A 14631-nucleotide genomic window follows, 5' to 3' on the forward strand; every position below is an offset into this window, starting at 1 on the left:
AAAAATATTAATCTTACACAAGAGAGAGAGGAGAGGCGCATGCAGGAGGATGCATAAGCTAAGAGCCATAAAAGTTTCCTGCTTGCCACAAACATTAGGTAGATGTTGCAGGGGTGCTTATTCTCAGATTTGTACTGAAATATTTCAGGATATTTTTAATCAATCTTCATTACTTGTTGCTATCACTGCTGCATTGCTGGGCAAAGCCCTCAGCTTTTATTAGAAGTTAAAATATTTTTACACTTGTTACTTGCACCGCTGTGAAGAAAAGTTAACTCAACCAGAACTCCCAGAAGCTACCAAAGCCCAAGACAAATAAAACCAGGGAGAATTAAATCTTGTGAATTACACCAACCATATCACTTTGCCTCAGGATTTGATGATGCCTGGAGCAGACTATGCCGAGCTGGCAATTTTGTCAATTATGTTTCATTTCATACATTGGGGCTGTCATAGGATGAATTGTTATTGTAGATGTCCCTGGGGACATTGAGCTCAGGCAGCCTCACACTACATGCTAAAAAGCTTTCTCAGACAGAGTTTGTCAGAAAAAAAAATCTTCCACACAGAGCCCTGCCCTACCTGCAGCTGAGCCAGAAGGAGGGAAGCAGAGCCCCCAGACACATTCACATTCTGCACAGAGGATGCTGCACAAGAACATCCCCAGGCCCCCCTTGCAAGGGATGCTGACCCTAATGCAAACCAGCTGACAGCAGCAGTACATTAAAAACAACCAAACTAGGAAATAGACATGTGAAATAGCAGAACTGCGTCAAGGACAGAATCATGCATCAAAAAACTAGAAGAAATATGTACTTGCCCAACTCCTTGTGTTCTTTTCACCTTATAAAATCACCCTGGCAGAAGCAAGACCCCCTGCTGTACCAGTCTCTTATTCTTAGATGGTGCCTAGAAAGGAGAACTAAGCACAAAGATGGGTTTTTTAAAGTCCCCAAACCTTTCCTAGGCTTTTGCATGGCTTTGAATCTGTTCCTGTCATCTGATCCTAACTGCTGTCACCTGCCAGTAATTTCCTGCCTTGCTCTTGCTTGTTTTGCCATCATTGGATGCTGCCGTGGCAGAGAGGAAGCCTTGCCAGTGCAAAAATACTGAAGAAGATTTGGTCTCTAAACAAATTGTCAGAAGTGAGGAAGCAAGAATATTTGTTTCTATCAGCTGCTTCATTAGCGCAGGTTGAGGTGGTAATTAAACACTATTATGGTAATGATGGGCTTAACTGGGGGCTGCACGATGGCCTAGAAATACTGTGCCCATCAGTGAAGACACACAATTACATTGCCACTGCACACTGTTGCTGTCACCTCTGTACCTGAACCATACTAATAACATGAGTGAGTCAAACCCACTTCAGTGCAGCCAAGCAAGCTGGCCTAAGTCACTCTCATAGAATTGGGAATGAGCAGAGGACATTTTGTGGACATAAACTGGATTTATGCCTCCAGTTACTTGTTCTATCCTTCAGCTGAAGCATGTTAATGAACTAAGTGGGAGCTCCCAGTTTGCTTCAGCACAAAGTCAGCTATTGCTGCACAAATCAGATGAGCCCCTGAAGTGGGTTGGGAGCATTGTCAGTGTTTGTGAATGTGGCTCAGCTCCAGGGGAGAAGCAGATGCAAGCTGGGGTGTGGTACCAAGCAGATGGAAAACGGTGTTTCCCTAAACAGTCCCACTAGATCTGCTGCAGCACATCTGCTGCACCCCAGTGTGTGCCTTCTTCCTTTTTCCACTCACTGCAAAAAGATTTGGACCGACTCCCTTCTTCCACTGAACCTTCAGTTGATGTTCAGACCCATGGAGAGATGACATAAGACATGACCTTTCCTGTGCATTTGCTTGCCACACCACACTGGCCGGGAAATAAGAAAGACTCCATGAAGTGTGAAGTGTTGGATTTCAGATCCTATTTGGTGCTCATGCTTTCTTTGCACTGTTTCTGCATCCAAATTCTATCCCTTAGCGAGGCTGAAGGGAATGTATCTTCCTTTTTGTATATGGGAAAACAAAGCAGATGGTCTCAGTCTGAGGGACAGATGTCCACATCAGAAAACTGTCACCGCACTTGACACCTTCCCAGTCATACTGGCCAAAATCATCCAGAAAAGAAAAAACGCACCTTGCCATTTTGCATACATTTACATTCATTTGCATGCATTCAGGCACCTACTGAACAGAATGCTCAGCCTTCCCATTTCTTAAGTTGCACTCAAGCTCAGAAAGACTGGTGTGAAGATTACTTGTTAAAAGAGCTGACTGCCTGGTGACTTTGGTATGCAAGCTATTAATAAAAAGGGCCCTTCTATGCCAGTGTCCTATTCTCTTCCTGCCTTTTGTCAAATGGATGAGTCTAGACACAGAAGAACAGCTCATAACAGCACTGCCCCTACCCAAAAATTCTGTAAAGGCAATGAAAACCCTTTTCTGCTAAATTTTCTAGGACATGAGCAAAGCATTTGACACTGTCCTACATGACATCATCCTTGTTGCTAAACTGGAGAGACACAAATTTGACGGAGGCACCACTCAGTGGATAAGGAATTGAGTGAATATTTGCACTGAAAGAGCTGTGGTCAACAGCTCAATGTTCAAGTGGAAAGCAGTGGAAGTGGCATTCCTAAAGCATCAAGACCAGTGCTTCTTACCATCTCTGTCAGTGACAGGGACAGTAGGATTGAGTGCACCCTCAGCAAGTTTGCTGCTGACACAAGGCTGTGTGGTGCAGTCAGCATGCTGGAGGGAAGGGATGGCATCCAGAGGGACCTGGACAGGCTGGAGAAGGCGGGCCTGTGTGAACCACATGAAATTCAACAAGGCCAAGTGCAAGGTCCTACACCTGGGTCAAGGCAATCCCAAGAACAAATACAGGCTGGGGGAGAATGGATTGAGAGCAATCCCAAGAGAATTTGTCTGGGAGTTGTTAATGAGAAGCTCATCATGGCCTGGAAATGTTCATTTACAGCCCAGAAAGCCAAATGCATCCTGGGCTGTATAAAAAGTAGTGTGGCAGTCAGGTCAAAGGAAGTGACTCTGCCCCCTTATGCCCCCCTCATGATACCCCACCTGTAGTAGTCCCATTCAGCTCTGTTTGAAGGAGAACAGAGAAGGAGGAAGAAGGAGATGGACCTGTTGTAGCAAGTCCAGAGAAAGCCACAGAGATGCTCAGAGGGCTGGAGCACCTGTCCTTTGAAGACAGGTGGAGAGGGCTGGAGTTGTTCAGCCTGGAGATGAGAAGGCTCCAGGGAGACCTTGGAGCAGCCTTCCAGTGCCTAAAGCGGGTTCTGCAAGAGAGCTGGAGAGGGAATTCTTACAAGGGCATTTGGTGACGGGACAAGCGGGAATGGCTTTAAACTGACAGAGGGTAGGTTTAATTAGATATAAGGAAGAAATTCTTTGCTGGTGGTGAGGTACTGGAACAGGCTGCCCAGAGAAGTTGTGGATGCTCCATCTCTTCAAGTGTTCAAGGCCAGGTTGGAGGGGCTTTGAGCAACCTGCTCCGGTGGAAGTTGTCTCTTCCTGTGACAGGGGAGCTGGAACTAGATGATCTATAAGGTCCCTTCCTACCCAAATAATTCTAGGATTCTGTGAAAAGACTGGTGACGGTCCGAGTACAAAAAACACATAATACCATCCTGTTTTCCTTTATTTTTTTTTTCCTGGCAGGGAGTTTTCTCTTTCAACCTCAAACAACCACAGAAGGCTCTACGTCTTTATTTTTCATAAGTGAGGCAGCAATAATTCACTGGGATTGTGGTGACTGGAATGCCTGGGGGATCTGGATGTGGGCAATCTGAATTAGGGGAGAAGTCAATGAAACACAGGAGAATACTGAAGTGCCTTAGTGCGAGGTCTGTTTCCCAACATGCAGGCACATTGCTGTCTGAGTTCATAGGAAATTATCCCACATGGAGCCTTGCATCTAGTAGGAGGGGGAAAAAAAAGCCAGATAAAAACAAACCAAACCAAAACACAGCAGATTGCTCAATGCCGTCTGCAAGCCAGTTAAAAGGGGAGGAAAAAGAGATCTCTTAATGCAGTCTGCTTGGCCAAAGCTCATGGGGCAATGTCTGCAGGGGCAGGAAGAGCATGCTGCCTCTCCATCCTGCATGAGGAAGGTCCAGCTGTGGGCTGGGATGTGATACCTGCTCCCCATCAAGGCGCCTGTGAAACACTCAGGTAGCAATTACTGCTGAGAGCACAGCAGTTATGAAGACTCTAGGAAATATTGTGTGTATTTTGCAGTGCTAGTTATGATTTCTTGGTGAGGCAGGAGGAGAGGAAAAAGCAACCATTCTCACGGGAACTTTTTTGTTTGCTTCATTTTGGGGTCATTTTGTATTGGTTCTTATCTTCTCAGCCCTGGTGATGCGATGATGTTGTGCTAGGGAGGAGGAGCTGTCTGAAGGTGAATAGCAGCAAATAAAGATGAAGAGAGGGAAGACAGGCTGCTCAACACTTCCTGTTTGTCACCCAAGGCCTTTGCTCTGTTGTCTCTATCCCTGCCAGAGCTTCAGAGTGACTCAGGGTTTGTCTAACCTGCCATGCACAGCTGGGATGAATTCCAGCTGCTGGGAGCAGCATAAAGGTATAAAGGTGGCAGAGTCTTTTCCCACCAAAAAAAATCAACAGCCAGAGAAATTTTCAGCCCCAAGGACCTTTGCCTATGAATCCTGTCAGCTTCCTTGCCACCTCCATAGCTTATCAACAAATCAAGTAGGCTTTTCTTTCACAGGCCATTACATTTCCCACTTCTTTCTTTGGCAAGAGGCAAAAACAGTCAAAAACAGGCTTCCCAAGCTGAGTTGGAGACATGGCTGTACACACAGCTACAAGTGAGGAAAATGCCACTTGTTTTCACTCTCTACCCAACACATGACAGCCTGTTACACAAAATCAGCAGCAAAACTCCCCCCACACTTTTGCAAAAGAATAACCCAACCCAAAACTTATGTAACTCTGCAACTAATCTTTGGTAATCTTGAGCAAGGCATTTAAATCCAGGGAATAAGCCTATTCTTCTCATCCCCCCCACCCCCCAGCCTATCTTGTAAAGTAAAAAGGGAAACAAACAGAAGCAAAGTTCACAGCCTTGTGGTTTTTCCTTTTGACCGGAGCAGAGTGGCATCGTGTCCCGAGACTGCTCTGAAGTTAACCCTCCTGCCTTGCCTTATCCCATGCACTGAGCACCTTAAGAGAAAAGCTGCTTTCAGAGCAGCTGTCAGTTGCTCTTGTCTGAAGCATGGAAATCTCTACTCTCGCCACGTACCACTGCCTTGCTTTTGTCTGGTACTTTTTCGTTGCCTACTCCATCGCACACGTGAAAACAGAGGAGCGGCCATCTGAAGTGTTCCTTTATGGTGGGCAGTGGAAATATTTGACAGTCCTCAATCTGGTAAGCAAATCCTGTTGTACAGTGATACCAGTATGTCTGTTTGTTTGTCTGCCATCTGCGCCTCAAGACATATGCAGCTGGTGTATTTGCTGCTGTTAAACTGCTTCCTTTGGTGGTTTTTACCCCAAAGGAAACCAAGGAGGGATCTGTGCTTGTGCTGTGAAATGTATTCACAGGTTTCATGCAGAAAGAATATTGACTGGTGAGATGCTTGGTTTTCAGAAAGTACTTCAAAGCTAGCTGCCTCCTTGTAAAAGAGGCATTGTCAGTGGGGAGAAGGACAGAAAAGTGGGAGTATGTCCTGCCAGGACACATACAAGTTTGGTGCCTGTTTTCTCTAACCTTTGATTCAAAACATTTCAACACTGCTTGGAATTTTACTTCAAATTTTTAAATAGGCTTTTATGTCCTCTAAATTACAGGAAAAGTGAAACAAAGCAGAGCACCGTGCAAATTTGGCCATTCAGAGTACCTGCTTCATTTGACAATCAGTTGAGAACACAAGGAAAAGAAATTCCAGCCTGTGGAGAGAGCTGCTTGTGATATTACACGAGTGTCAGCAGTGCTTTCAACTGGCTGCGCATTTCCTAAAAGCACACAGAAAAAGAGCGACTGTAATGTGTTCTGGTTCTTCTAATGTGCTGTCATTTCAGGATAGAAATTCAAAGTGAAAGCACATGAGATACCCAGGGGAGAAGGCTTGTTTAGAGTCCAGGATGTTCATCAGCAGCTGAGGGAAGTAGTGCTGGTGGGGTGGAAAGACCAGGCTTGTGGAGAGGTTTCCTATGAGGGAAAAATTTCAGGCACACTTGCTAATTTGAAGGATGACCACAGGGACCTACACAGCCTTTTATCCATTTTGTGTGACCATCAGAGTTAAATTCCAGTGAGAGGTCTGGTCTGGGGCATGTTTGTTTCTACTTTTAGCCTTCAGAAGGAGACATCCTATGTTGGAGTTCAGTGGAAGCCTAAAGGCTCCCCAGCTCCAAGAGGGGCTTTTGGAGACCTTCAGGGAGGTGGGGAATTTGGTTTTCCTCTATCCTCAACCATTCTGTGACTCTGTGAAACATTTGCAAGCAAGAGGCAGTGAATGGCAAGTGAAGTGACCACAACAACCCAGGGATTCTGGTAGCCCCAGCCCTCTGCTCAGTGGCCAAGCCAGCTGTGGGAGGATGAGGACACAGATATATCACTGCAGTTGGGTGGCATTTGTACTACTAATTGCAATGGTGCCTGTTTATCAGTATTGCCATTTTGGGGGAATAGCTGACCCCACTAAAATACCACACATACTTTTAGGCAAAACAGCATCTCCACCCCCATTCCCTGGCACCATTATAATGAGATTTACCACCCAGCTCTAAAGCATGAGATCAAAAGGACAAAGCAAGTAACCAATCTCCCAGCGTTCTGGGATGAAGAAATACTCACTGAAATTGTCATCCAGCTTCCCTTAGTGACCAGCAGTGGATGATCAGGGAAAGGCTGCACAAGGCAAGAGCCTGTACAAGCATGAGCTGAAGTTTCCATAGTTTTATTGTCCCACTAGCATAGTCAGCCAAAAAAATAAATCCAGGCTAAGGTAGCTAATATCTATTCAAAGCCTTTCTTTCATCTATCTAAAGGAAAAATACGCCAGTTCAGACTTCTGGTACTTTCCCTATCCTCTGTGCCATGAGGCAAGTGTGCCTTGTGTAAAAGAGCAGTTCATTTTGTTGGTGTAAACCTGCTTCCTTGACCACTGAGCTGGATGCCTCATTATTTCTGTGTTGTAATTTAGTCATCCATCCCTGTTCACGTTTTCTTTGCCACCGATTAGAATGGCATTAGATAATCATCTCAGTTACTGTTTTCTGCAGACTGGAAGTCCAAACTGTTTTCATTTCTCTTCACAAAGCATTGCTTCTCATTAAAGCATCCATGTCACCCTTTGCAGCAGTTTTTCAAATTTCAGGAGGGAGTAGGTGGGGCAGGCCACCGTGGTCAAGTTATGAGCATGTATGGGTTTATACAGTGGCCTAAAGGTGTTTCCTTGTTTGTAGTTTAATTCTTTTTGGCTGCTCTTAACTTTCTATTTGTCTTTTTTGATCACTGGTGGGCAAGGAGACAGCAAGTTGAGAGAGCAATCCACACTGAGACTAATATTTCTTTACTGGATGGTGACAGCTAATATAGAACTCACTGTTGAAAAATATATAATTGAAGCTGCTTTTTAATTTTTTCTGAAATGCTTTACATTGCACTTATCAACACTGATTTTTGCCTACTATTTTATCACTCAGGCACTCAGTATCCTGACATTCTTTGGCAATTTTACAGTCATGTCACTTTGACAGGAAAAAAAGCCCACATCAGATTCACCTAAGTGTACCACCTCAGTATTTGCTCCCTTTCCCAGCTCATTTACAGATGTGCTGAACAGCTCAGGTTTTATTAGATCTCCATGAGAGCGGGCTCTTGCTCCACTTCCCCAGTCCTTTGACTCCCAAATTTTAACTACTCATTGATTTGATCCCAATGCTGAAATGGAGCTGCTAGCCAAAAGGGAAATTGTTTGGGCTGAAGATATTGCCTAGCTCATGCAGAAAATGTGGCAATGGGAAAGGGTGTGCAAAATTACTCCTTCATGGATGGTAGTCCTTCTTCTTCAGAGATTTATTTATTTCAAGAAAGGATTGCCAAAAATGAAGAGGCACTAAGGAAAGAAATGGTGTCACCCCCCTTCTCCTGCTGAACTGGGTAGCATTTTTTGGTAAAGCAGCAGCAAAAAGGTGGCAAAATGTTCTTGAGCTGCTGTAAAAGAGAGGAAAAGGGTGAGAAGACAACATGTCTCACGTGCTGTGGTGCTCTCTGTGGGGCTCCTCTTGACTTAAAGGATTCATCCCATGGCCTGGCATTAAGTCACTCCCTGTTGTTGCTGAGGAACATTGAGGAGCAAGAGGTGCCTGTCAACCACTCTTGTCCATTGGGTGCACATCCAAGACACTGAATTTTGGTCAGTCTGGACAGAGCCCTGGAAAACACCTTGGGGATGTTGGGAGTTATGGTTGTGGGGAAGAAGAGCTGGCAAAAGCTTCACACTGGGCTGTTCTGGTTCCATGGATCTGCTGTGCTGGGCAGGCCTGGGCAGTGCCTTGGAGGCTTCCCCAGAGCCAGGAACACAGAGACAGCCTTTGTCCAGCTCTTCTGCCTGCGTCCTGCCAGACTGGGATTGCCTGCCTTCCGGCACTGCCTGTCTGAATCACTTGGAAATTCTCCCTCCAAAATTTCTCTTATTTCTTTGGAATAGCATTTAAAAATTTCTTTCTGTGGAAAGCTGCTCTGGCTGCCTCACTGTGATCTGAAATATAAATACTGGGAAAACGAACATTTTCTGAGGATGGAAATGCTGCTTGTGTCCCAGTTTTGCTGGAGAGATGCTGGAAGAATTCCTTCTAGATATGACCCTCTTTTAGCACCTCATTCAATTCCTTGCTAGTCATGTGGCTCTCCCAAGAGAGCTACATCTCTGACATTGCTTCAGATCCATCTTCTTAATGATCATAGCAATCAAGATTCAGTAAGGAAATATTTTTGTAAGAGGAAAAAAAGGATAAGTGGGCTTTGTATCAAAGAGGTTAATTGACCCATTATTGAAGAAGCAGAAATGACAGATAAAACCAATTTTGTATTAATTTCATTCATCTGTGACACAAAATAGTGCAAGCAGAATCATTCATTGCCTGAAATATCTGAGCTCATAAAAATCTGCTCACTGCTTACAATCCATTAGTAAATCACTGCATAATGAGCACACTGCACCTTTAAAAACTATTACTTGTGTTCCTGCCTCAGTTTAATCCTTATACTTTTGTCTTTCATAATGAAAATACTGTTCAATTGTCCTGAAAGCTGCTTTGTATTTATTTCAGAATAGGCCCAGTATTTAGTAAAGATATTTTCCAAGACACTATCATGTGAATGGATGTGTGTCTACACTAAATGTTGACTTTTATGTCTAATAACTTGCTCAGAATATTGGATTTATCCCTCCCTAAAGGGCAGAGCTTGGAGCCCAATTTATTTGTACTAGTTGGAGATTTCAATATACACATATGGCAAGATCTTATACACAAAAGTAAATCATGTCAGGTTAGTTAAACAGAAACACCCTTTTGATCACTGCACCAGATAAAAATTGAGCTTTGTCTTTGTCACTGTGAGTCTCAGTTTGGAAAACTGATCTGGCCAAATTAAATGTTTCTACAGCACCCAGCACCGAGGAGCTCTGCAGGGTCTAGAGGAGAAAGCAGCCTCTCTCCAGCAGGGATAATCATATCCATATTCTCCTCTTTGGGTTAATCATTAGCTTTCTGAATGCTTCCAGTCTTCCTTCTGTTCGTGTGGGAACACTTTAGGGAATCCTTTCTATTTACAGCCAGTGGATTTATATTCCATGAGTGCCTGCAATGGATTTGCAAGTGCCAGCACTGCTGCTTGGGAAATTCACAGGACATCTGGAATAATTTGATGTTTTCACATATTTATTTTTTTTTATGTCAACATTTTGCCTTTAATGGAGGGCTACATGATTTGGATGCACCTTTCTTACAATAATAACCCCAGTGGGTTTGGAGCTTGGATCTTAATCTGCTGGGGGTGTACAATGCCAGACTGTGCAGTATTAGGGATGATCCTAGCTGAGTTCAGTTTTCTTGTTTGAAAATTACTTGTCTAACCTTCCATTGTTCTTGGAAATGCAGAGTGATCACTAAATTGTCTGCAACACCTTTGAAACTATGGTGATGAACAACGGTAGAGTTACAGCAGCACAAATCCAAGCTCCTGAGGCTGAGTTCAAACTTCTTCAGGAGTTGTTCTTCCCCCTGTTTAGCTGGAGAAATGGGTCAGGTTACACATTCAGATAAGAATTTTCCATACAGAAGATAACATTGTCCTCCCCTGTGCATAACAGAATATTTACCAGGCTGAGAATGTGGCTGTTTTGGGACTGTTTCTTTTCAGTAATGTTTATTTTAGTTAATTTTGAAGCGGGGAAAGAAGCAGCCTATCCCTGCCCCATGATTAATGTAAGGCTGACCATGAACAAGATAATAATAGCCCCATCCTCTGGGAACCAGGCTTCTCCCTAATTGCTTTATTGGCAATTAGTCACCATGTGTCACTGGACTGTCACCACCCTCACGTTCATTTTTCATGCCTTTTACAGAAAGTTACTGCTGACTCTACAGGGTGTAACAAGAGCTTCTGGTCATTACCAGGCTTTTCTTAGCTCTTCGAGGACTCGGTGTTGGTGTCCTGGTGAGGCCAAGGATGGGACAGACATTTGGGCTGAACCTGTGTTTGTGTCTAAGTACACTGCACCCCAGCATGGGCCTTACTGAACCAGACCCATGACTTGGAGGGCTGAATCCCTACTGACTGAAAAAGTGCCTGCTAATTGTGATAACGGGGAGGGGGAAATCACACTCAAAAGAGCTGCTTTGGATGCCTCAGAATTAAACAAAAACCTCTATGGGTTCTGATGAAGCTGCTTGGGTTTGGTTTTGTTTTTGGTTTTTTTAATGTAAAGGTATGTCTGTTCACCCTAGGCCTTGATAGGAAACATGTGGCTTTGCAGCTGAGCTGGGTGATGCACAACCTCTGATACCTCGTCCTGGGTGACTCTGGGCCAGTTACCCAGCCCGTGTCAGTGCCTCCCTACTTCTGCTGCTGTGGGTCTGCACAGGGAGAGGGACAATCCAACAGTGGCTCTTACTGTCCTGGCTCTCTGGGCTGTGGAAAGGACAGGGAAGGAAGACTGTATCCTTTCCCTGTGCCAGGAAGAAACAAAATGTCTGGGGACAGTGGCAGATAACTGCTGCAGCACCTTCCTTGCAGAAGCTATGGTAAATTTTTGCCCAGGAAGACTCAGTCTCTGGAAACTAAAGCTTGCAGAAGCCCTTGCTTGACAACACGCATGATGAAATCATAGTCTCCTCCTCCCCTCATATATTTTGATAATAAAGGAATTTCTGATGGAAAAACATTGCACTAATTCTGTCCCCTCCCAGGCACCACCCTTTTCAGCTTCTTCAGAAACTGATGAAATACCCAGCCACAACTTCAGAGACTTAGCTCTAAATAAATATCTGAGTCAGAATAAGATCATGGCAAAAGAGATCTCATCCTGAAAGCTGTAACCCTCTTTCCATTTAAGCATCACTAGCTGATCCAGTGTTTGCAGTAGGCTGCATTTCCCACATTACATTACTCTGGGACAACCTAGCCTTAAAAAGAAGAGGTCACCCCATGAGTTAAGTGAACAGAACTGACTTGGTGCTAAATGCAAGACAGTGGGAGAAGTATTTTTCTGCAATGTTCTATTCTGCCTTTTTGTGTCTGACAAATCTGGTTCATCTTGATCTGCTGTGTAGCATTAGGAGAGAAAATGAAGCAATTAGAAAAGAAATATTGGTTTAAACCACAGTAATATGACAATTTTACACATAATTTGGAGAACTCTGTTTCGTCACTGTGCATGTATCTAATTCTTTACCAAATCCTCCTAGTGTCCTCCCCACCAAAAAATCCCACCCTCACTACCTATAAATGATTTAAAGAAAGAAGGAAAAAAACTGCAAAACACAACCTCTCAATCCTAAAATTCATTAGTTATAAATTGTTTCATTTAAACTTAAGTAAAACTTCACTTTTATTTTGTGACATCTGGATTATTCCTTCTAAGCATTTGAAATCCTTTCTTGAATCCCTTTGATTCCAGCAAAAGAGGTTCTGTTTTTTTAACTTCTGCACCTAATTCTCACCTTGGATCATTTTGAGCTACTTGACATTGAGATCAATTGCACTGTGAGTCCCTAGAAAGAAGAACCTGTGTTGGCTAAATAGTGGAAAAGCTCTCTAGCAATTGCTTTACAGGAAAAATGTCCTGGTATGATTTGTTCCCTCCTGCTCAGATATATGCAATGGTCAGCCATTACCATAGGAAGTATGATAGAGCTAGCTTTCAACTATCCCTTCACTTCACCCATCTGAATCACATCAAACATCTCTGTTTAATCTATTAACTGGGATGCTGTTAAAGTTATCTCCTGACCAACTTTATTGAATCAGTTTGGGTTAGTAAAAGAGATTGAGCCAACAGCTATTTCCCTCACACAGGCCTGCTGCTCATGAACAAAACAGCTCCCTGAAGAGCACGAACAGATTTCATTGAGGAACATGCTAATAAAAGCTGGATGAGTTTCCCTCATTAGGTGTAATTACTTTAGATTTTGCAGGCTGTCTTCTATGGGGTGTCCTTCCTGGCTGATGTGTTGAGACTAATTAAGAAACTGCGATGTGCTAAGTGCATAATTTCCAGCAGAGACCTTCTTTTCAGTGTCCTGGCTTTCCCAGTGTCCACAGTAAGTACCCTTTGTCTCTGTATGTGAAAATAACTTTTGCATAAATGATTAGGGGTCTGTAGTACCAGAAGCATGTGTATGAAATAGATAAGAACTAAAGGTTTTCTTTTACCATTGAATTTGGAATGGATTTGGACCATTTAGAAGAAGAAACAATGCTGAGCCTGTCATGGTTGAGAGCAAAGCCTCTTGCACAAACATGAGGGTTGCTGTCCTCAAGTGGACACAGATTGACCCCAAAGGGTGAATGAGGTGCAACCTCTCTGTTAATCTCATGGTCCAAATAGCTGTGGATTTATCAATTTAGGGCTTTTCTCTAAAGGGCAGCACAGGTCAGGAGGACACAAGAGGGTACCTAAGAGGCAGCAAAACCTCACATCTCCTTCTTTGATGCCAGAGTAACTTTAAATAAGCACTGGAGAGAAACAGATTCACGGAGAAAATAATTATAGTCACAGCCTACGTCAGATTCATCATGGATCACCTACTCCCTCACAGACAATGCTGTTTATCAAAATGCCGTGGGTTAGACAGGAACTGATGGGTTATTTTTACATGTAGGTACTCTCTGTGAGAGTGATGCCTGCAGCCAGTACTTAATCTCAGAGGGCTGAGAAGCACTGCTTAAACATGGTCCACAAGCAGCTCAGCTAGCTGGCTCCATAAAAAAGCCCTGCCAGGGATGGAGTCAGGGTGTTCATTATGCTGCTCTCATATCCTGCCAGGCATCCTCACCGTGCCTGCAGGGCTGTGGCACAGGCTCACTCTTCCAGCATCTCACACCCCGGATTTTTAGCCCCAAGCACAAAGTGTGCTCAAATACAAAGCCAGGCCAAAATTGCAAATCAGCTCCCAGGTATCAGTAACTGATACCAGGGATCATTTCCTTCAGTTAAGTTGTCCCACTGTAATTCCTGATTTATTGGGGGAAAAAATGGGTGCCCACAGTGTGCAGCTTTCACCTGCGGTTTAGGAATTATGCTTATGAGATGTGAAGGTAAAGAGTAAGTTTATGTGAACTGCCTTATCAAGATCTGTTTTTACTTTTCTTACTGAGCAAAATAAAGACTTAACACACAGTCCCTTGAGGAGAACTACTTGACCATCAGAAGATCCCATCTGCAAAGGGAAAGGGAAAGAGGGGAAAAAAAAGCATCAGCTAATCTCAGATTCCACAGAAAATGTCAGTGTTGGCAGTTTATAAAGCAGGGGTTTTTTTCTCTCAGTATCAACACAGAACACTGCATCTCTGAGTAAATGTGAGATAACATGAGTTTATCTGGCAGTGTCATCATTTTTCATGTAAAAAAAGCATGGAGACATTTTGCCTTCTCAGAAATGAAAGCACTAACCAAATCCTAGCAGTTATGTTTGTCTTCCATTTTAAAATTTCTTTCATTTTGCATTTTGGTTCCAGTTTGTGTGTGTATCCTTTTGGACACTGTATACCTACAACAGAGAGCTGGTTTACCCCAAAAGCCTCGATGGAGTCATCCCGCTCTGGTTAAATCATGCTATGGTGAGTAAGAAACACCTCAGCCTCTTACAGAGAAAAGGGAGACTTTGCAACGTGTGCCCCACCACTGCATTGTGCCATTTTCCAGAAGAGCTTCACAGCTTTTCCGTTCTCACCTCCTCCTTGCTGCTTATCTGAATCTGATGTTGAGCTGTATGTAGCAATCAGATGCGTGTGCTTGAAGCTGCCTCAAGAAGCCTTTTAGCACACAAGGAGCGTCAGCTAATCGGTGCTTGTCAAACCTCTGAAGTCAATGAAATGATGTGTAGTCATAAGGAAAGAAAATCTCACTTATTGTAGCTC

The 14631-nt window shown here is 43.7% G+C and overlaps 1 protein-coding gene across 2 annotated transcripts in view; it reads left to right on the forward strand.

The window, feature by feature from the left end:
• The first annotated feature begins 4955 nt into the window (after nt 1–4955).
• The window catches only part of ADTRP (androgen dependent TFPI regulating protein), a 30655-nt gene continuing 20979 nt past the window's right edge, over nt 4956–14631 (forward strand). The window contains exons 1-3 of one of the 2 annotated variants that reach the window (XM_064703414.1): nt 4956–5406; nt 12678–12812; nt 14230–14331. In XM_064703414.1, the coding sequence (XP_064559484.1) occupies nt 5254–5406; nt 12678–12812; nt 14230–14331 (390 nt within the window). In that variant the 5' untranslated portion in view covers nt 4956–5253. The remainder of the gene's footprint in view (nt 5407–12677; nt 12813–14229; nt 14332–14631) is intronic. The other variant, XM_064703415.1, reaches the window with a different exon arrangement.

The sequence above is a fragment of the Zonotrichia leucophrys genome, chromosome 2 (assembly GCF_028769735.1).
Source record: "Zonotrichia leucophrys gambelii isolate GWCS_2022_RI chromosome 2, RI_Zleu_2.0, whole genome shotgun sequence".
In the NCBI taxonomy this organism is placed as follows: Eukaryota; Metazoa; Chordata; class Aves; order Passeriformes; family Passerellidae; genus Zonotrichia; species Zonotrichia leucophrys.